The sequence below is a fragment of the Perna viridis genome, chromosome 14, assembly GCF_037379345.1.
Source record: "Perna viridis isolate PV_CMFRI_1.1 ecotype Kerala chromosome 14, ASM3737934v1, whole genome shotgun sequence".
Lineage (NCBI taxonomy): Eukaryota > Metazoa > Mollusca > Bivalvia > Mytilida > Mytilidae > Perna > Perna viridis.
The window spans coordinates 34,309,781-34,332,985 of record NC_142458.1 but is presented as its reverse complement, the minus strand read 5'-3'; the positions used below and the strand labels follow the sequence as shown (position 1 = coordinate 34,332,985).

Below are 23,205 nucleotides of genomic sequence, written 5' to 3'. Positions count from 1 at the left end.
AAAGTATATATATAGTATCTGGTCACGGAAATGTTAAAAAGAAACATTAATTTCTGTGTTTTATTTTTATAAAAAAAAAATGGTCATTTGAACCAACGATTTTGCAACAGGATTGAAATAAGTTTCATATAATACATTTTTTAAATGAATAATTCTATAAACTGTATAGGACCTGGTGAATCCCTGTTTATTGATGAATACTACAGAAACATACAAAAAGCATTACAAGCGAACGGAATAGCATACCTACATGGTATATTACCGAGCAGAATATGTGATCTATGTTCCCAGAATAACTTGTTATAGCTTTATGTCTTGTGTAAATGTTACTGGTAGGCGGTTGATATGTAAGATTCATATTCATCATACTCTTTACAAAATTTATTTCAGATTTCCAAGTTAAAACTTTACACATCTTCCTTACACATTTTATATAAATGTGCTTACATATTTTTGTCCTGCTTTCCTCTATAAGCTTTACATTTTTATACTGTTTTATTATCTGAAATTAACAATAAATAATGTTAATTTCATGTTGATATCTACAGATCAGTTTTCGCTATATAAATGACATATTGCCTTTAAACATATACATAACATCTACCCAAAAGCAGTTACGATAAAGGATGCCACAGTCAGTCTCATATCTTGACTTACACTTTGTAATCGATGGAAAGAAAAAACTAATGACCAAACTATACGATAAAACGCGATGACTTCTCAATCCGTATTGTCAATTTTCCTTTCATTTGTGTTGAAGTCTTTTCGGCACATTCGTATGGAGTTTTCATATCACAAGCCATACGATATTCCAGAGTTTGCCGACATTACGTAGACTTTTTGTACCTTGCGCGACTTCCTATAATTAGGCTTTATTGGAATAGGTTTTTGTCACAACAAGATTATTCATCACTATATAAGTTGCATAGTCATCATGAACTAGTGGATCTTTATAGTATATTCATCTGTACCATCTGTGAATTGATTTGTGCACCGTGTCACACTTTCCTGTTATCATTCGACTATCCTGGATGTGATATTTTATGAGCAATTTGGCAGGTGTATCTAGAAAAGTAGAAGACTTTTTCCATATCGGTGTACCTGGGCCATTTTCCTAGTTTTAGTTGAGTCCGGGTTGCTCATTTTCTTTGTACATGCTAATTTGTGATTTTCATGTTCTTTGTCGTATGTGTCCATTCTCTCTGTCTGGTCATATTATTTCCGTCATATTTCGGCTTACAAATAAAGATATAATGGTCGAAAGAACATGTCATTATTCTAGTTTCAGATAGCTGTTTTAAAGGGCATTCATTTTATATCAACTGATATATATATTTTCAATCCATTACTTCAGTAAGCGGAATGCACAGTATCAACAATTAGAATGTATATCAAACAGACATTCAAATAGTTTTTCTCTATAATTGATTTACCGCAATTTAACAAAACAAACTCAGAAATGCCTATCCTTCAAGTTTTGTCTGAGATCATTCAATTAAAATTCGCTCCCAATGTTAACATGAATAATCCTTTTGAAAGTACACCAATACATCGTGAGTTTAATTCTGACAATCATACAATTTGTCAGTATATTTCTGCCCACTGTAACGTCTGTATGTGTTATAATGAAGAATCAGAATAATCTGGGTTATATTTTCCCATTGACAACCAGTCCATGCGCTATAATGTTTTGCTAATTGCCCCTCAACATATTTAAAATCATGAACCTTTTCGCTAGTTTTGAGATTAAAAGATACTTTTTTGTCGGTGCATCGACAACGGCAACGGGGATATCAAAGAGGATAACCCATGAACAAAACATGTTCGGAGACATATAAACTGACAAGGACAGACAATATGACAAGAAACATTCCCACATGTCTGAAGCAATAAGGAGAACCATCGGTTTTGTTCGTCTTCATAAAGGTCAACTTAACAGATCAGCACCGACTTCGCCAAAGTTGAAAATGATCTATCGCAATATCACTATCGAAAATATTTCCTCGAATGCCTTCAAAACTTATCTATAATAAACAAAATTCATTTTTCAAGCTAAATTATGGTATTTTATATCTTTAAAATGAATAAAAATATTTTAAAGGCTAATTTATTTAGCTGATTTCTAGAAGACGGAAATATTTTATCATCGCTGACATGGGATATTGTTCCAATGAAACTTATTCCACAAGAGACACGTAGGTGATTTGTATTTTGAATTCGATATGTTTCCCAAGGAATAAAAATATCAAATGAATAAAGGTTGTTGAACAAAGACACAGCAAGGAACATCAAAAAGACTTCCAGAAATAGAGACATTAAAACATCAATTTGAAACAAACTGTTTACAAACGACACTTTTAATTCATATTAATGTTTTAGTAGTTTCAGGAACAGTCTTATAGATATTAGACAGGTGATAATTCAAGAATGTAAAAATGCAACAAAATTTACGTATATTTTTAAATAACAAAGGGTAACAGCAAAATTACCAAACACATAATAAAGTCAAGTCCAAAATAAATCTGGCTGAATAGATATTAGAGCACCGGAGCAGTTGGTACCGCATAAAACAGACCACATAATCAGTCCTATTTTATTCAGATGTTGCACTTTTCGGATAAATATGATAAATTTTATACTATTATAAGTGAAATAGTTCTTTTTTGTTGACGGAGATTATCGCCAATAAAGAGATCTTTATACAGAAAGGACTAAGTTGCATAAAAAGTATTGTGTACGGTATAATCAGTTAACCATTGGCAGAACTTATGTATATGGATTGGTACTTAATTGTTTACTCTTAAAGAATGTTCTAACTGGATGAATATCAAGATTGTTGACATAATTAGAAAGTTGACAGGGATTTTCTCGGTAATTGAATAAATAGAAAATTGAAAACTTCCAGGTAGATATTGCCGATATTGCAACTTTCATTGAAATATTTTTAAAATGTATTAATGGTGTCATACGATGTCTAATTCTGTATGAATATTATGAAGCAAATAAAACAATGTTTGATTAAATTTTAACATTTTATTCACATTACTTTTCACCGGTATATATTAAAAATTTCTCTTATATATGTGTTTCTTTTTTGTTCCTAATTTGTAAAACGCAATTTGTCTAATTAAAGAAAAAATGTGTACATTAATAAATTGAATGTACCAGTTTGCGTGAGTACTTATAGTAACGGAATTCAAAGATTGAATAGTGATGCGAGCTGAAAACCAACTGTTACCTTGTTCCCAGACAATGACCAAACACGGCTTTTATTGGTCAGAATGTTTAATTTCCCCATATGTGCTCCGTACATATGACACCTAAATGTTAAACAACCTCCGGTCCCTTTGTTAAGCAAAACAAACATATTTTATGGTATCCTTTCAATAAATCTTTTGGGTGTCTTTTTTATTGATATTTGTGTTTGAGGTAACAAGATGTACCTACATGTACCAGTTGCTTTTGGCTTTTGAACTAGAATACAAAAAGGGCAAGTACTCGTTCGAGGTAGATACAGCTTGTTATTTTTGTCCAATACGTTAAACTGTTTGTATTCTGTATCTATCTATCTCAACTGATGTCAAAGTAAGTTATTCTGTTGTATTTTCCCACCATTGTCTCTAGTTAGGGGTAGGGTTGGGGGCTCATCATAACGATCCACGAGTTCATGATGACGACCATAAAACATCTGTAGTGATGACTTCAATCTTGTAGCAACATAACCCTGCTCCAGAAGCCTATTTGTTGGAGTTCTAGTGCGATACAAAAAGTCTGCGTAGTTTCGGCAAGCTCTGGCATAACGTATGAGTTGTGATATGAACACTCCAAACGCAGGTGCTGACGGGATGTTGCCACAGATGAAAGGAAAGTTGACAATTCTGAATGAAAAGTCATCACGTTTGTCGTAAAGTTTGGTCAATAGTTTCCCTTTACCATCGATTTCTAAGTGTAGGTCAAGATATGAGGCTGACTTCACAGTGTCTGTAGTATCCTTTATCTCAAGTTCTTTTGGGTAGATGCGATGTATCAAATCCCCAAAATTAGGATTGTTTAAAGATAATACGTCATCTATATAGCGGAAACTGAGATTGAAGGATCTAGCCAAACGATATTCTTTCTTTTAGATCAGATCAGCTATAAAGTCAGCCTCGTAAGAGTGAAGGAATAGGTCAGCAAGTAAAGGAGCACAATTTGTTCCCATTGGAATGCCAAATTGATATTCTAGTTTTCTTCACTTCTTCGAGTCATACATGCACTTCATTTTTGGTGCAATATTTTTAGTAATCATGATACTTCTTTAAGTCTCTAAACATGACACCGCTTGCCTAATTTCATATATTACTTTATGTTCAAATCGGAACAATTCTGTCGTTCATATATACATAACTACATGTAGAACTGTCCGCCACTGCGGACTATACCTTCCATAACAAAAACACGGGATTTAGCTCACCGACTTTAATGCGCGTTTCGATACTTGAATTTACTATTTTCTTGGCTCTTGCAAAGTTTAAACAAGATATGAAATGAAAGTTTATACTATTGATTATATTATGTTTAAGCTTTTCGGCAGTAGTTCGTGTTTTTAGAATGGATTTTGAAATAAACAACAAAATACTGTGATCTTGAATTTATAAAATATAAGATCACGGGGTCAAATATTATAAAATTTTGTATAAATAAGCAATGTGCAAATTGCTTACAATGCGAAAAACATGTAAACATGTCAATAGTGTTGCCTAATGTACCTGCAACAATAAAAAATCGTCTTTCCTTGATTTTACGGAATTTCGACTTTTAGCAAAATCCTGTGTTTTGATATCGGGCTAACTCTTACGTCCCACTGCCTCAACTTGCCTGGCAAATCAGTCGTTGGTTGTCAGAGAAACTTGGACTATATGGGAGGGTGGACGGGGGACAAGATACGAGGTTTAAGATGGTCGGAATGGGTCGGGAACAGTGGTAGATAGAGATGACGGAGAAAGGTGGTCTTGGGCGGGGACCGGGGAGCGAAAAATACGGGAAGCTGGGATTGTGGTTGGAACAATAACCGAGGGTAAAATTGTGGTCATTAAAGGTGAAGAAGTGGCGATCAGGAGGGTGATAAGCGGGGATGAAGTACCCTCTGTCCACTCCTTTATATATAAACTTCACACTTAGTTTTTTATGATAATATTACAAAGGATTGATAGATTACTCGAAAGCTTATTATCGACCATATTACTCTAGGATTTCAATTTTTCGGAGAGATTGGTTATCTTCCTATTGCGACAATAACACAGACAATTTTCAAGTCACGGAGAGGGAAGTGTCGAGTTTACGGTTAAAATCTAAGTCTAATACCCAGTGTGAAAATTCCTTTAAGGTATATGAAGAGGAAAATTTTACAGTTATTGAAGAGTTGGGAATATGCAAGGACGAACGCCCCTGACAAAAAAAATCAATCAAGCTAAAAATACGCATTCAAGAAGAATTGGTTCACCAGCAATCGCGTTAAATCGGATACTCTGTCCGTTTTGTCACTTCGAGGTTGAAGACGAAGTACATTTCTTTGTCAATTGTGATAACTTTAAACACATAAGTTGGTACTTCTTGATATGTAGTCTACATGTCAAATAATATGATTATACTTTTTTTTTTTGTTCTTGCATTTATTAATTTTGTATAAATCGTACAATTTATCCTTTTTAAATGAGTCTTAATCACGTTTTCTTTATTTCATAATTTTTAAGATCATTTAAATTATTTCATTTTTAATTTTGTTTTTTTATATTATTTTATTTTACCTTAATTTTCGATCTTTTCCGTATAATCAAATGAATAGGCTTTATATATTTAAATCGAAATAAACTATGTATGAATTTTTTTTTTAATGTCAATAAAAAGTACGTCTGCTTGAAACAAATATAGATTCTATATCCGTATTTAATAAAACTAATATAAATTATAGATTTATTTAACATATCGTGATATTGCCGGATATGTACGTTTGTCCTATATCGTAGTCATACCGAATCGAGATCCGATATTCGAAATTGATCACCTGTGCGCTCTCCAAAGTGTGAATGGACGAATTTTTGCCAAAAGCATGCATAAAAGCTAAAAATCGAGCGTGATAAGCCCAATTGATGTTATCGTACTTTATGTTTCTAAAATCTAATATTTTAGAAAACTGCTATGCCTACGAATATTTACCACAAATAAATTTTCCAGGGCGCATTTTATACCGGGAAATCCGTTTTTTCGAATTTTCCCGTGAATTAGATAAAAAATTAAATATGAAACCGTATTAATAAGTATAGGCATAGCACCTTTCTGAATTTGCATGGAAATGTGCTTCTTTTAACGTATTGGTTGTACAGATCTGTTGGGGTTATCACGCCGGATTTTTCGATTATATGTGAAGTTCGTCTACATGCCTTAAAACGTCATTTTACGTGCTAACTTTCGTTTCTAAATATAGACGAAGTAAAAAGCATGATTTTTAATTCTAATTTTCTTTTACAATAACTTTTTTTTATTGACATATTTAATATCTGCAAGGAATAAAAAAAGTTTAAATTGTAATTGATTTTAGCAACTGAAAATTGAGATTGACTATTAAACATTTTATTTACCAGATATTTGTGGTGTACCAAAAAATTTTTATTCCCTTTATCTTGTTTCCCTCTACTAATTTACCACAGCAAATAAATACTATATCCGAGGAACAGGTATATTTATAATAAGGTCTGTCTAAAATAATCATTAATATTTTCGATTAAACTTATTTTATCTCTCATTTTAAATTATCTAGCTATCGTGTTAATACATTGAGAGAGTAATAAAGGGAACCAAGGTTATAGCGGTAATCAAAAGAATGTAATCCAAGGACAAAGACCCGACATGGAAAACAGACATACACAACAAAGAACATAAAGTAACTAAAATCATACATACAAAGTAACAAAAGTAAATGAGCAACTCGGACTCCACTAAAAACTGGGAGCATGGATCAGGTGCACCGGTAGGGTAAGCGTCCTCTACTTTTCTAGAAACACCCGCCGAGTTGTTCATAAAAAGTCCGGGGTAGACCAACGAGGAAAGGAAAACGTTGAATAAATCAGTTTTCATGGTACAGATGGATACACCATAACGATCCACGAGTTCATGATGACGACCATAGAACGTCTGTAGTGATGACTTCAATCTTGTAGCAACATAACCCTGCTCCAGAAGCCTATTTGTTGGAGTTCTAGTGCGATACAAAAAGTCTGCGTAGTTTCGGCAAGCTCTGGCATAACGTATGAGTTGTGATATGAACACTCCATACGCAGGTGCTGAAGGGATGTTGCCACAGATGAAAGGAAAGTTGACAATTCTGAATGAAAAATCATCACGTTTGTCGTAAAGTTTGGTCAATAGTTTCCCTTTACCATCGATTTCTAAGTGTAGGTCAAGATATGAGGCTGACTTCACAGTGTCTGTAGTATCCTTTATCTCAAGTTCTTTTGGGTACATACAAATCATTTCTTTTGAAAACTTCAAATAATTCTTTGGCACGATGTTTATTTACCTGCATCATTTATTGCACTGTAATATCAAGTTCTAGATCAAAATTTAAAAAAGAAAAAACTTATATAATGACATATTTTTGTGGTAGAATTGATCGATTGTCAGTAAATTTATACTTCTTTACCTTGTTTTCTGATAGGGTAACGGTATTTCAAGCTTACGTCACACTTGAAAAATCTTTAACTTCAGTATCAACATATTAAACATGCAATAGATTCATTCAAATTAGCAAAAAAAAAAAAATAAAAATAAAAAAAAAATGGGAAAATAAGGTGATAACGCCTTTTGGATGAATTTACTGTAAAAGACTTTTAAAGTCTTGAAAATGTTCAGAATAATCAATTTAATTGTTAAATAACCAACTTTGACTTCGACATGTCATTTTAACAAACAATCCTATAGAACAAATACAGTGTACCTTTTACTTGTAAACAGGTTCTTTCGTTAAAAGGTTTTTAAGGTTGATATATAAAGGGAATGTGAAGAATTAGTTTCGTTATGACAGAGCTTGCCGAAACTATGTGGACTTTTTGAACCGTGCTTGACTTCTTACAATTAGGCTTTTAGAACCGATTTAAGTTGCTACAATATTGAAATCATCACTACAGAAATTTTATGGTCCATCTGCACCATTAAAACAGAAGACGCTTACACTATCGGTGCACCTTGTCCATGCTCCCAGTTTTTAGTGGAGTCCAAGTTGCTCATTTGCTTTTCTAACTTTGTATGTATGATTTTAGTTACTTTATATTCTTTGTTGTGTATGTCTGTTTTCCATGTCTGGTCTTTGTCCCTGGATTACATTCTTTTGATTGTATAACCTTGGTTCCCTTGATTACTCTTGCGATAGATTGAGAAGAATAATTGAATGCTGATAACATAACTGGGACATTTCCTATTTGATTTGCAAGATATAGTTCTCTTTAAACAAAATCAAAAGGAAAATAATGTTATGAAATATTGTTTTTTTATGAAAGTTGAACGTATCGGTTTAGTTATTTAATATTCTTTGTTGTGTGTGTCTGTTTCCATGTCTTGTCTTTGCCCTTGGATTACATTCCTTTGATTCCCGCTGGAATTTTGGATCCCTAGATTACTCTCTCTTTGTAGTAATGTGTGCAGTATCTACGATCAACAAGTAGCTATACCAATATCAAAATAAAGTTGCTATCGTTGCCGTATTTACAATCACACGATATTTAATATGCATAGCCACCGAAATCACTTACAATGTATGTATGCCTCATAAGTCCCGTTTTAAACAAGTGATAGCTGAAATTTTGTGATTGAAATGTTGTTTATCTCTCCATATGATGGATGATAAGTTGATAGGTCAATACAATTGGTTACAACACATGCCCTATATAAATAAAGCCCAAACCAAATTTGAATTCCACTAATACATTTGAAGTTCAGATTATTGTGAACGCATTTGAACGGTCGGAAAGACAGGCGGACGAAGAGGTGATTCCAATTTGCCACCCAACAACTGAGTTAGGGTAGCATTTAAGGTTAAGGTCGGAGTTTTTAATAAATTGAAATATTTTGTTCTAAACCGAACTTCATAGAACTAGTAACACAAAAATAATTAAAGATAACAAAAGACGAACAATAACGACCAACACGACCCCCATTTAAATATTTGGTAAACTAATAACTTTCTTCAATTATAAAGAAAATGAAGACTTCAAATTGCTCTTAGCAGTAAAGGGTCACTTACAGTCACATAGTCTTCCAGCAAATCCAGTGCGACAATCAATAACATTTAAATTTATTTCCGTCCACTCTACAATTACCGTACATACAAGGACAACTGGTACATGGAGTAACTGCAAACACAAAAATATTTATCAAATAAATATAAATTTCAATATTCTGTACATGTTTTGCAATGTTGTACACGTAGCCTGGATATCCATCGAATAAAAGTCAAACGAATACTAGATAAGCATATGGGTAGATATTTTAAAATCGCATCTCATTACAGCTTACTGTGGACGACAAATTTAAACTCGCAAAAGAAATAAGTAATTTTGTACTTTTATACCATCACAGCTAATAAACGATACAGGTAGTATGTAGCCAAAAGCATATACTGTACAGTTATGCAACATACACAATCGTCTGACAAGAATACGAATATTAATGATAAAAAAAATTGAATAAAATTCCATATAGTACAGACGTGATGGTCAGGATTTTTATTATCAAGCAGCCTCTTAGATAAAATGTCAAGCACTATCTACAGACTAAAACTACTTCTACCAATAAAATACCAATCTTTTGACAGAAGACCATTTGACATTTTAGTTAATTTCGTAAGCAAAGTTTTGGCAAATTTATTGCTCAGATCCAAAAGATGTAAGGAGATCCAAGCTTAATTAATGTATAATTCAACACAAACATGAAGACATTATGGTTCGTAGTGCAGTAAGAAAGCATTGAAATATACTCGTTTGTCCATATTTGTCAGTAATATTGTATCTGAGGATATTTCGTATTTTTAAAGCGAAACATTTCATTTACTATGTAATGTATGTATTTGGTATTCTAATACGTCACCTGTCGATTAGTAAATAATCATGTACATTGGACAATCTTGCGTATAAAACATACCCTGGCAAAATGAGCCTGAATATCCCGAGCTACACCTACAGGAACATCTTCCACCAGAGTAACTGATAGTTCCTCCATTCAAACATGTGAATCCATTGCATGGAGCGACTGTATCACAAAAAAACCATTTTTTTTCTCAATAGTTTGTTTGTGTTTCAAAAGAGTATGCTGTTATTATCAAAGCTGATAAGTAAATGATTATTACTTTAGTTTGGTACTGTAATATTTTAGATGATAAAGTGCTCTGTTCCATGTACGAACATGGCTATATATACACTCGCACATATCAATGTTCCTTTTATTCATTATTCTGTTTTGGTCATTCTTTTGTTCTTAATTAGTATAAATGAAATTCAATCTTTGTTCTATAGGTTCCTTTTTATTTTGATTTCAATTTGCTTCTGAATATTGTTTTACGTTTATAATTCAGTTTGCATGGTATGATGTTGAGTTATGAGCACCGATAGAATTTCAAATACGATTACTATTTGTATAGTACTTCTGATATAGTATAAACTATGATACATAAAAATAATGCATTATTATCGTAATTACATTCTTTTGATTACCGCTACAACCTTGGTTCCCTTGATTACTCATTGACATAATATTTGCTCAAAACTTTCAACAACTTCACTTCAGAACTGTTTAATATCAATATTTACTTTATAAAAGTATATTATAGGATGTATAGTACTAATACTGCACAGCGCATAGGTGTGAAAACTAAAAACCATTGAAAGTTTTATTTCAGTCATTCTAATTATCTGAATATAATAGCATTAAAACGTATGATTTTTCAACACTGTATACTTCTATTCCCCATTCTCAGTTAAAATCCCGACTTCAATACATTATACATCGTTCTTTTTCCAAAAAAGATGGTACACCTAGATACAAATATATAGTTCTTGGTAGAGATTCCTCATACTTTGTAAGAAATAATTCCCAATCATCTTCCAAATATACAAAGGAAGTTGTTTACAAAATGTTGGAATTTTTAATCGACAACATATTTGTCCAGTGTGGTGGACGTGTTTTTCAACAAACGGTCGGCATTCCAATGGGAACAAATTGTGCTCCTTTACTTGCTGACCTATTCCTTCACTCTTATGAGACTGAATCTATAGCTGATCTGATCAGAAAGAAAGAATATCGTTTGGCTAGATCCTTCAATCTCAGTTTCCGCTATATAGATGACGTATTATCTTTAAACAATCCTAATTTCGGGGATTTGATACATCACATCTACCCAAGAGAACTTGAGATAAAGGATACTACAGACACTGTGAAGTCAGCCTCATATCTTGACCTACACTTAGAAATCGATGGTAAAGGGAAACTATTGACCAAACTTTACGACAAACGTGATGGCTTTTTATTCAGAATTGTCAACTTTCCTTTCATCTGTGGCAACATCCCTTCGTCTCCTGCGTATGGAGTGTTCATATCACAAGTCATACGTTATGCCAGAGCTTGCCAAAACTATGCAGACTTTTTGTATCGCGCTAAAACTCTAACAAATAGGCTTCTGGAACAGGGTCATGTTGCTACAAGATTGAAGTCATCACTACAGAAGTTTTATGGTCGTTTTCATGAACTCGTGGATTGTGATGGTGTATCCATCAGCACCATGAAAACTGATGTATTCAACGGGTCATAGTTTTCCTTTCCTCGTTTTTCTACCCCGGACTTGACTTTTTATTAGCAACTCAGCGGGTGTTTCTAGAAAAGCAAAGGACGCTTACCCTACCGGTGCACCTGATCCATGCTCCCACTTTTAAGTGAAGTCCGAGTTGCTCATTTGCTTTTGTTACTTTGTATGTATGATTTTAGTTACTTTATGTTCTTTGTTGTGTATGTCTGTTTTCCATGTCTGGTCTTTGTCCCTGGATTACATTCTTTTGATTACCGCTATAACCTTGGTTTCCTTGATTGCTTTTTCAGAATGTAATATGAAATTATTTACTAAAATAAGAGAGATGAATGTCCATTTGGGATCCGAATTTTAGTGCATAAAATATATAAAATACCTTTGTAAGTGCATATGAGCTGATTATTGTAAAAGTAATATTTACCACCGCAATTATATCCAGAATACCCTAATCTACACACGCAAAATTCTGAATATTCGCCAACTATGCAAGTTCCTCCATGGTGGCAGATAACACCGCGGCATGAAGAAACTGAAAATCAATTAATTTTTCCCCTTATTCCATTTGGAAAAAAATTGTAGCCAAACTTTGACCGAAAAATATTTTGAAACTTATGATGTACACGTTTAAAGAACATAAAAAGTTAGCTATGTTGACTTGTTTTATTTGTTTTCAAAATATAACACCTTCTGAAAAGTAACTTCAACGATCACATTTTTGTCTGTTTGACAACTTAAATACTTATAAAGTGTATGATGCACGTAGAATAAACATGATTACACTTACTTTGACAATGAGAACCATGATACCCATATCTACAGATACAGGTTGCTATGGAATTTCTGTAATAGCATGTGCCACCATTAGAACAAGAATAGTTCTTACATGGTGAATCTGCAACAAACATAGATGTTTGTAAATATTTATACAAATGCAATTCATTCAAATGTGTACAATGGTTGTTCTGCAGATATGAGATCACAATTATTTCCCCTTGACCTTTTGTTGTATACGAATATAGTTCCTTTTTTTAGAGTGTTTCTTCCTGATTTTTTTTCTTTGCTATTATAAACTTTATTGCTTAGTATTTGCTACAGAAATGTAGGGTAAGGATTATATTTACAAGGGATTTTTTTCATTCTGTAATTTTATGTGGAAGTTGCGATTTGGTCTTATGAAAGGAGTCAAAATTTAGGACATTTGGCAGTAGTCACTTTTCATGTCTACGGGGTCTCCGAAGCAAAGTTGCTAAAAATAAAAAATGATGGTGAATTTTTCTGGCACTCTTATAGAAATCTGCTTTTATACATGTTTCCATATTGGTGAAGTTTTATCGAGTTTAAAGCGGTGGAATTTTTTATATGTCAAGATGGATATGTTGAAATACACTATGAAATTAATTATGTCCTCGTACCTGCAGTGCCATGGGTTAGTCTAGTATATTGTAAAGTGATTCCTATCTTTTTCATGATGTTTAATAATTCTGAGTTTTGAGTAATTCATTTCTTTTCATTTTTTGTTTTTTTTGTTTTTTTTTTTTTTTTTGTTTTTTTTTTTCTCTTTTTAATAACTGGTTTAAAAAAGAACGGATATGATAAATGCAACTAATGCACCGGCGTTTGACTTAAGGCGGCTCGAGGGTATAAATTGGAAATTATAGATTTTTCTCAAACTTTGCACTTCAAAACCTTTTACAATATGGATTAGAAAAATGCAAAGGGTGGGGGGGGGGGGTGGAGCACCGATCATCTAAGTTGGTTATCCGCCCATTAAATATAGGTCATTTTCCACATCATTCATCCAAACTTATCATATAATGCAAGGGAAATTCTTTCCTTTACTACCAAATATGGTAAAAACGATAACAACTAAATGAACGAATTCCATTAAGCTGTTAAATTTTAATGTATTGGTAGTGGAGATCAGAAAAATGCAAAAAAATGTACATGTAGCATTGCTTTTTAGAAAAAATAAATGGCAAATATTGTGTTCCTTTGGCAACAAAAAGTGACATTTTTTATTTAAAATCAGTCATTTTTACATCGTACATGTAATCATGCTACACAAGACAATATATAGATACATTTTATTTATTCATTTATTATTATATTTTTTTGCATGTTGCTTCTAACTTTCATTGTCCAGAATTAATTCGTTATTTGGCAGATGTTTTGTTGGAAAATCATAGGGTTTTGTTAAAAATTACATTTTTTTAGAATTGAGTCATGTTTACTTTATATCTTGATAATTGGATTAATTTTAATAATAGTATGCATCTGGTTTGTGATTATAATTATCTTGGAGTAGTTATTGTCAAAATATTGGGAAGAAAATAGATTGTTTGGGTAAAACATAGGTTTTTATTGAAAAATCAATAATAGTTTGGTTTATAATACTAATCTGGATTAGGGAAGGTCTTGCCATCAATGGGGAGCCTACAAAAAAGTGATTTGATACAATGATTACCATGTTCTGTCCTTTGCTTTGACCATATGATCCGAAAATGTGTTTTAATTTGTGTGCATTGTATTCATGTACTGTATCTTTCCTTTAGTTGAGGAACTTGTATACATTGTATTTGGTTAGCCCCGGACTGACACAAAACTAATGAAAACAATAAATTGTATCGTATGTTTAATGATAATTTGCTTTATAATCTTGAGTCCAATAAAACTCAAGATGTAGGTCAAGTGCAAAGGTCAGCAAAATATGGTTTAGGACTCAATAGGAGCCCTGGTTTACTTTGTCGCATTTATTCAAATATCGAACATGTTTGTTGAACTCTTTACCTGCAGTAAGCAGTATATAGTAATTCTATTATACGATTACACAATAAAATGTGTATGGAGTGATTCATTTAAAGAACTACATGATAAAATTGAATGTAGAATGTCTATTGAGTGATTTTATATAAGGATAAAATAATAAAATTGCATATACAATGTGTATGGAATGTTTTTTATATTAGGATTATCCAATAAAATTGCAAGCAGAATAAGTATGGAGTGATTTTATATAAAGATAAAACAATAAAATTGCATGTAGAATGTGTATTGAGTTATTTCATAAAAGGTTAACATGATAACATTGAATGTATAATCTTTATTTGGTGATTTCAGGATTGAGTAGAATGCGTGACGAGTGATTTTATATAAGGATTTAATGATGAAATTGCATGTTTAATGTTTAGTGAGTGATTTTATACAAGGATTCCTTGATAAATTTGGATGTAGAATGAATATTGAGTGATTTTATATGAAGATTAAAAAATAAATTCCATATAAAATGTGTATTAATTGATTTTAGATAAGCAATTCTTAACAAAATTGAATGTAAATTGTGTGTGAAGGATAACTTAATAAAATTTAATGTAGAATGTGTGAGTGGTTATTATATGCTCTATGAAATTGCTTGTAGATTATGTGTGGCAAGATTTTATATAACTGGATTAATATAAAATTAAAACAGTGATTTTACATTAGGATTCCTTCAATTTTTTATTGATAACATGGCCATTGAGTGACTTAATGTAAGCACCACAAAATTGAAATTACACGTAAAGATCTTCGTTGGTACATATAAATGTATCTATTCAGTGTTGCATTGTGCCTTAGTTTTGTATATTTTGTTTAATATGTCTGGCATTTGTATTTCAATAGGTATACGTACTTGTATAAGGCTACATGTATATTTACATGTATATAAACATGCAAATTGTATAGGTTTTTCATTTCATTTTCAAAATGCTTTTAGAAGGTAAAGCTCAGTTTATAAAATACAACAGGCAAACTCATACTTTTATTGAAGATTAGCCTCTTTGATTCTGATAAAATGCACTATGGTATCCCTTTTCTTTGTTAGAATACTACTTACCTCATGCAGTGAGTTGGTTGTCTATCACTTCTGGGAGTAGTATAACACAAAACAAAAAGAAAACTGGACAATTTGAGACTTTTTAAGATTCTTAAAACTCAGTTAAACTGTTGGGACTGTTCAAGGCAAGGCTGTGATTGTAAATTCAGTAAAAAAATAGTTGAGAATTTGTGGAAACTACACATGTACATGTAGGACTCAAATTGAATAGACATGTAATACTTTATTCAATTGGTCAGAATATGAAACCAAGTTGTTTAAGACCACAATTTAATAAATACATCAACATGAACCAGACCTCAATACATGGATAGTTTTATGTATTGGAAAATATTTACATTTGGTTTCTTTTCTTCGCCAACCTTAAATTTTCGAAACGACAGAAAAGTAACAAAAAACGTACACTGTCATTCCTCGGAATTCGCTCTCAGTCAAGGATGACTTGTAGTAAAACAGCTGATAAGTGTATCTAGATCTATTTCGCAGTATTTCAAGACAGATATTTACCGTAGGTACCTATCAAAAGCAGTTTACTATCGTGAAAATTTCTACAGCATGGGCGCAGATATTACCGAAAGAAAAGTACGACAATGACAAGATCTAATTTGTATATACAAAAAAGAGTTATTTTATTCATCATACGTTGTGAAATTATTTAGTTTAACAGATCATGTTAACTGGGACATTGTCTTTTAACAAATCTGCACAAATAATGATTCTACGGCAATAGTGACGCAATTTGAAAAACGTACGCATAACCTTGCGCAGTGGGCGCGAGTTGTAAGACCCGAGAGCCTCCTTAAATCCAAAACACAAACCAAATACCTCCAGAGGTCACCATATGGTCTTGAATATAAGTGTAAATACACCTAAAAGCAGGCTCTGATAGGCCTGATAACAAGAGTTATACATCCACGGTCACACATCGATGGCACTTTATTAAAATCTATATATGAAGTTATTTAACAATATTAAGACAAATTCAAAATCGAAATATTGTGACTGTTGGCAGCCGCATCCTGCGGCAAAGTTTAATGTTAGGTTAGAAATTAACTTAAAACAATAAACACACAATGCAATTAACTCAATATTATATTTCATTATTTAAAAAAAAAATAGAATGAGAACTCCCCCTATAGAATGTTCGTAGTTACTAGAAGCTATAAGAACATATTAAAGAAGCACGAAATTATCAAAATTATCCGCAAAAGAAAAAAATGCAAATACTATTCCTGCGGACTAAGTTTAAAATAGAAACGCAAAGCGTTAAAAAATCAAGAATTAATATAGTGTAATCGTAAATCAATTTTCCAAATTTTACGCAGGGATGCAATCAGGGGTCAAATAGATTAATTTGCGAAACTAATGTTCAAAGAATAGAAGGTAAGTAGTTCCAAGTTTTGCTGATTTGCATTTTTTTCTTTTTAGCCACAGTTAAGAAACCATACGAAATTGATTAGAATTCGTTACATAGTATATATACCTACTGTCACAATGTGGTCCGGAGTATCCATATTTACATAAACATGATGGTGTGCCATCCGTCATCAAACATGATCCACCATGATTGCATGTAAAGTTCGTGCATAGCGAATCTATGAAAATAATTAAATTTTGTTTTTGTTTGATATTTTGTTTTATTGTTTTCGGTTCTATCAAACTAAATGTGTATTGTAACATTAACAGTTCTTTAGTTGTCGTCATTGTTAATTTTTTACATCATTTGGATGTTCATGACTTTGTGTACTGGAATCATATGATAAATTGAAATATGTCATTGTCTGATATGTAATGAGTTATATCCATCTGCACCATGAAAACTTATTTATTCAACGGGTCATAGTTTTCCTTTCCTCGTTTTTCTACCCCGGACTTGACTTTTTATGAGCAACTCAGCGGGTGTTTCTAGAAAAGCAGAGGACGCTTACCCTACCGGTGTACCTGGTCTATGCTCCCAGCTTTTAGTGGAGTCCGAGTTGCTCATTTGCTTTTGTTACTTTGTATGTATGATTTTAGTTACTTTATGTTCTTTGTTGTGTATGTCTGTTTTCCATGTCAGGTCGTTGTCCCTGGATTATATTATTTTGATTACCGCTATAACCTTAGTTCCCTTGATTACTCTTTTGATATGTCGAAAGAGAGGCATTTGTTTCCCCGCCGCTCATCAGCTAGTAGATAAGTATCATTGGTGGTATCGAAAAACTGGAAAGGCAGTCAAAGGCATTAATTGCTCATATGTTTAAATATTATATTATTACAATTTATTGTGTACGACAAATATCAAGTAAAATTAATAATAACAAATAATACAGTTTAGGAGCCGGTGTCCAGATATGTAATTGTACCATCATCATGGTATACAAAAGTCAAGCACTTTCTTAAGGCAATCATGTACCATTACAAAAACTTTTGATATGTATTTCTATGCCTACAGCAAAATCTATACAGATTTATTTGATTTAAAAAGCTGTAGCTGAATTAATGTACACTTCTACATCAACAGAGAGACAGTATAGTTCTTAGTGTACACTTCTACATCAACAGAGAGACAGTATAGGTCTTAGTATACACTTCTACATCAACAGAGAGACAGTATAGGTCTTAGTATACACTTCTACATCAACAGAGATACAGTATAGGTCTAATTATATAACAATAAAAAACTAAAATCATATATAGATCTTTGTAAAACCCTGAATTATTCGAAAACCTGTCTAAACCATACATTTATTTAAAGTTCCATAATAAAAATTCAATGTATTTTGAACATTAGTAATTTTTTACCGAAAACACAATGATCAAAAGAGAAACATTTTTGACAAATGTTAATGTATATCACAAACCTTGACAAAATGAGCCCGAATATCCCGAGCTACACCTACAAGAGCATCTTCCACCCGAGTAGCTGAGAGTTCCTCCATTTAAACATGTGAATCCATTGCATGGAGCGACTGTATCACAAACAAATAACTACATTGATTTCTTTATTAAAGCTTTTGTGCACATTATGTTCATTTGACTTTATTACTAAACGGGTTGAAAGAAAACGCCTGCGCTGTCCCGTACAAATTTATACAGTTAGATAAAAAGAAAGTGAACAATCATATCTTACCAATGTGTTTTGAAGTAAATCTAAAAGAATAATTGTATCGAGAATAACCGCGTTGACTAATTATTTTTGTCTAGTCTAAATCAACAAACAGTGATACGTGATGATCAGCTTTTAATTGTAGGTCATTTTAAATGAACGCTAGCTTTTCTTAGTCAAAATTACAAAATCTCAGACACCCCAAGGTAAGATTTGAACGTTCTCTATCGTTCAAGTTATATAATGTAATATAATATATTACTAAGAAATCTTATCCAAAGGTGTCTAAGATTTCTCTATCTATAGATATTATAGTCCTAATATTTGGAAGAAATGTACTGGTTAAAAGAATGATTATTTCTTGAGATAGCTAAAATACATGACCGATATGAATTTTTGAGAAGAAAAGCCTTTATCAATAAAATGACTTACCTCACCTCAATGTTCAGAAAAAGTAACGCGGTGCGTTCAATTAGTTCTAGCACACTGTGAATGCTTGTACCTAACGTTACCGTTACAATGGGAACCGAAAATAGCGAAAACAAGAACCTCCATCAGAACAAGAATAATTGTCACTTCCGAAATAAAAAGGACCATTTTATTATATGGTTAAATGATTATGATTGTTAATTCATTCTATAATATACTCTTGTTGTCAATCATGACGATGGTCTGTGACACGAGTAATGGATATCATGTTCCGCGTCTTAACGTTTTGTTCATTACTTTATTAGCTTATATGCTAACGATTTTTAATATATATGTGGTAACCTGAGATATCGGTCATTAGAAAAAAAAGCTATATGAAGTGAAAGAAGTATTTTATTCTGGTCTGATGCATACAAATCCTGCATTTTTTTTATATTTTTAAATGTGTTTAACACATATCCGCGAAACCACACAAAATATTGTCAGGCATTCAATGCAGGCTTCTTATACTTACAATCACAATGTGGTCCGGAGTAACCATATTTACATAAACAAGACGGTGTTCCATCCTTTATCAAACATGATCCCCCATGATTACAGATAAAGTTCGTACATAGCGAATCTAGAACAAGAACGACATACCGGTACCACTTCAAGTAATATGATATTGTTTGGCCATGTGTAATTACAATTCGACACAAATTACATTCAGCCTTATTCAAAACATTAACGTCCGAACGCACGAATGCAAAAAAAAAAGAAAGTACGTAATTAAGAATTTCAGGCTTTACCAACAATTATTTAAGTCTTCAAATAATGTGTTATGGCTGTTGAGTACATTTTAGTTAGTTTACCTTTCTAGCAGCAGAAGGCTGACAAATATAAATACGTTAAGCATGTTATTAATCAATTTAATTGTGTTTTCTTTGCTCTTTGTGTTTTCGCTAATTTTGGTATGTGTAGGTGAATTCTAAATACGTATTGTAGAAAATATTTTATATCAAAATAAGTTTCATTATCACAGCAGTGATATTGAATTCTTGTAAACAATGTGAGTGAAGAATAACCGATGCTAGAGCTTAAGGCTTAAAACGATGTTGAAAGTTATTTTATATAAAAAAAAAAAACATTATATGGATTCATACCTTCACAAATATTGCCCGTATAGCCCTTCCGACAGGTACAATACTTTGTGTCTTTCTTTATAGAACAGGAGCCATTATTCAAACAACCTAATCCCGCACAAGGTGATTCAAAAGGAACTAAAAAGTGCATCAAAGATAATTTTTCAATAAACTTAAAGAAATTATTTTGAAAAAAATACGACCGTACCGAACTGTCCGAATTATGTTGTAATGTTATGAAAAGCAGCCACAGAATTGTGTAAGATTTATTTTAAATTTTTGAAAGTGTGCTTTTTTTAAGACCGGTGTTAATTACGCGATAAATGAAAGTTCATTTATTCCAATTTGTTTAAAGTTCTTTCCGTCATGCTTTTTGGTTTATTCTTCATCTAATGTCATTTTGGGGAGTCTTATATATTTCTCGATGCTAGCGTTGTTACTATTACATTTTTATACATTGCTAATACTTTTTGATACATGTATAACCCATTGAACTTTTATTATGTTCCAAGATCACTGATATACTGACATCAATAAACCGAAGCACGAAAAACAGGCACAAACATCAAAAGACAGCGAATCCATGTTCAGGACACAGATTTGAATGCACCATGTAGAAATGTAATGAAATAAATAATAAATAAAAAGAAATATAGGAACACAAAAAAATAAATAAATTCGCGCTGCACCGAAAACATCCTTGTGCAATCCGTATGCACGACAGTAACGGATCAACTGTGAAATGTATAGCCATTTGATGGGGGAAATCTCGCCAAGAAAGGGGATGTTTACAACTGGACTGACATAATCATTAAGTTTATTTTCACGTTTCGATTTCAAAAGTCCCGTATCATCTACGTTTTTTCAATGGCTATGTATAAACCAGAGAAATGTTTATCAGTGGTGTTTACAGGTGCACTCAAAACGTAAAATACCATTTTATATGAAAATAGTATTGTCAGATGGATTTTAATTTTCTTTTCGTATCATTTCACTTATATTTTTGTACGTTTTATTTGTTTGTTTGTTGATTTTTGTTTTTATTCTGTTTGTTGACATGTTTTGTTCTGTCTTCTTTCGTCTTATTTTGTGTGTGTAAGGGTTTTTTTCTTTTGTTTTTCTTTTTTATGTGTTTTTAGGATTTTCATGCATGTTTTATCTAATTTTTACATGGGCCTTTTATGCACATAAAGGCATTTCTCAAACTTACTATCTTTATCCATGCTTTTCTTCAAAACAATCGAAAATCCCAATGCAAACCCTACAGATATAATAAAAAGGATTACTGTTAGAACTTTCCATTTTGTGTCGCTTTGTGGCAATTGTTCAACAGATTGCTGAGTCTGATCCGTGTCATTAACTTGTCTCCTCTGCAATTCCACATTTTCATTCGAATTTAGATTTTCCTTTCGTACCACACATTTAAGATCGATTATACTTTCCTGTGTTATATATTCATAATCACCGTCATCTCCACTTTTTACTTCGTTTTTAGGAGTGTGACCCTGTCCAAATTCCAAATTGACATACGCGTTCATTCTATGTTGCCCATTTGGGTTGGATTTGGCCATTTTCGTCAAAAGTGTATATCAATGTTAGGTAGATACTTTATAATAAAAGTTAATCCAAAACTATTGTTTTCTGATAAATATGGTCCTAAAATGATGTAACGGACATGAATGCAAAAAATTAATCCGACTCCTAAATATGTGCACTATCCAACTAAATAAAGTTCCAACGAAGACATATTTGCTAGCATTTTTATCGAAATAAATTAGAACCCAATTGCATAACAATATATATTGCTATCTGCCTGTACCTTTTAAGTCTTTAACAGTGATATGTTTATGATTCATTTTTTTATTTCATTGGGTGTAAGTAAATGAAAAACCTGAACAACACAAAATTTTAATCAATAATGATTTAATAAATTACAGGTGAACGGGAAGTCTGTATGGAGTGATAAGTGACCAATGAATAACATAATTGTTTGGGTTATTTATACTTGCTGTTCTCATTTACGCATAAATAAGTAGTCAGTAAGTCGTTATAATATATTATGAGGGAGGCGTAACTTATTTGAAGGAGAAGTTGATATACAGATACTTCTAGTTAGTGAGACCAGTGTTACTTTGTGTTCGTATTTCATAATTCTGCTTTAAGCCAAAAAGCCATGTCGAAAAAGTAATTAAATATAAATAATATTAAAGACCATCAAATAAACGATTTTTAGTGACGAAGATACGAAAATACTGAACTTGAAAGCCGACCGTGACTGCCTATCACACTAAAATCAGGATCTCAGTGCTTACAAGCTATGACATTATTTTGCATTAAATAAATTATGGGGACTTCGTCCTCTATCAAGGTGGACTGTACACAGTTAAAACGAGACTGCTTATTTATCTGCATCCAATACATATTTAAAACATATTCAAATATGAAACAGGTGTTTTGTGACATTTATTTTTTTTTATCTATTTATGCAAAATGAAATGGTTTTAAAGCAAATGTTAGTTTTTAAAATCAGAAGTAAAACAAAGGTTGTTCTCGTGTTTTATTATAATCATTATTATTATGATTATTGTTATTATTATTTAATGATGATAACTAATTGTAAACTAGAAGGACGAAACGGAAACCAGATGGCAATTTCTATTGAAATTTTGAACGTTCAACCAAACATGAATAAAATGAACGGAATGCAGTTTGCTCATTGTTAATCATATGCATATATTTACCCTTAAAGAGTAATCAGGAGAATGGACCTTTACAAAAATCTGCATGATTTGGACTGCAACATTGTCCTTTGTTAAAATTGACATTGCTCAGACATAAAAAGGAATAGAATGATACAAATAGCTTG

At 32.1% G+C, this 23,205-nt stretch overlaps 1 protein-coding gene across 4 annotated transcripts; it reads right to left on the bottom strand.

Moving 5' to 3' along the window:
- Positions 1 to 368: 368 nt before the first annotated feature.
- On the bottom strand, positions 369 to 22,148 carry LOC148599092 (uncharacterized). Of its 4 annotated transcripts, XM_088562156.1 has the most exons (10): positions 21,550 to 22,148; positions 20,361 to 20,477; positions 19,730 to 19,837; positions 18,542 to 18,649; positions 17,186 to 17,293; positions 12,612 to 12,719; positions 12,249 to 12,356; positions 10,171 to 10,278; positions 9,275 to 9,383; positions 369 to 502 (listed from the first exon to the last, which is right to left on the bottom strand). In XM_088562156.1, the coding sequence occupies exons 1-9, from the start codon at positions 21,908 to 21,910 to the stop codon at positions 9,310 to 9,312; spliced, it is 1,200 nt and encodes a 399-aa protein (XP_088418282.1). In that variant the 5' UTR covers positions 21,911 to 22,148; the 3' UTR covers positions 369 to 502; positions 9,275 to 9,309. The 4 variants fall into 4 exon arrangements, with proteins under 4 accessions (XP_088418282.1, XP_088418284.1, XP_088418283.1 ...); XM_088562158.1 differs by lacking the exon at positions 12,249 to 12,356; XM_088562157.1 differs by lacking the exon at positions 19,730 to 19,837.
- Between the last annotated feature and the right edge of the window lie 1,057 nt (positions 22,149 to 23,205).

What these genes read in the sequence shown, in the direction of transcription:
- LOC148599092 (XM_088562156.1), bottom strand. Translation starts at nt 21,910, where the DNA reads ATGGCCAAATCCAACCCAAATGGGCAACATAGAATGAACGCGTATGTC. An exon ending in TACGGGCAATATTTGTGAAG is followed by an intron (nt 19,838 to 20,360) that starts GTATGAATCCAT and finishes TTCTTGTTCTAG; the next exon opens with ATTCGCTATGTACGAACTTT. An exon ending in CTCCGGACCACATTGTGACA is followed by an intron (nt 12,720 to 17,185) that starts GTAGGTATATAT and finishes TGTTTGTTGCAG; the next exon opens with ATTCACCATGTAAGAACTAT.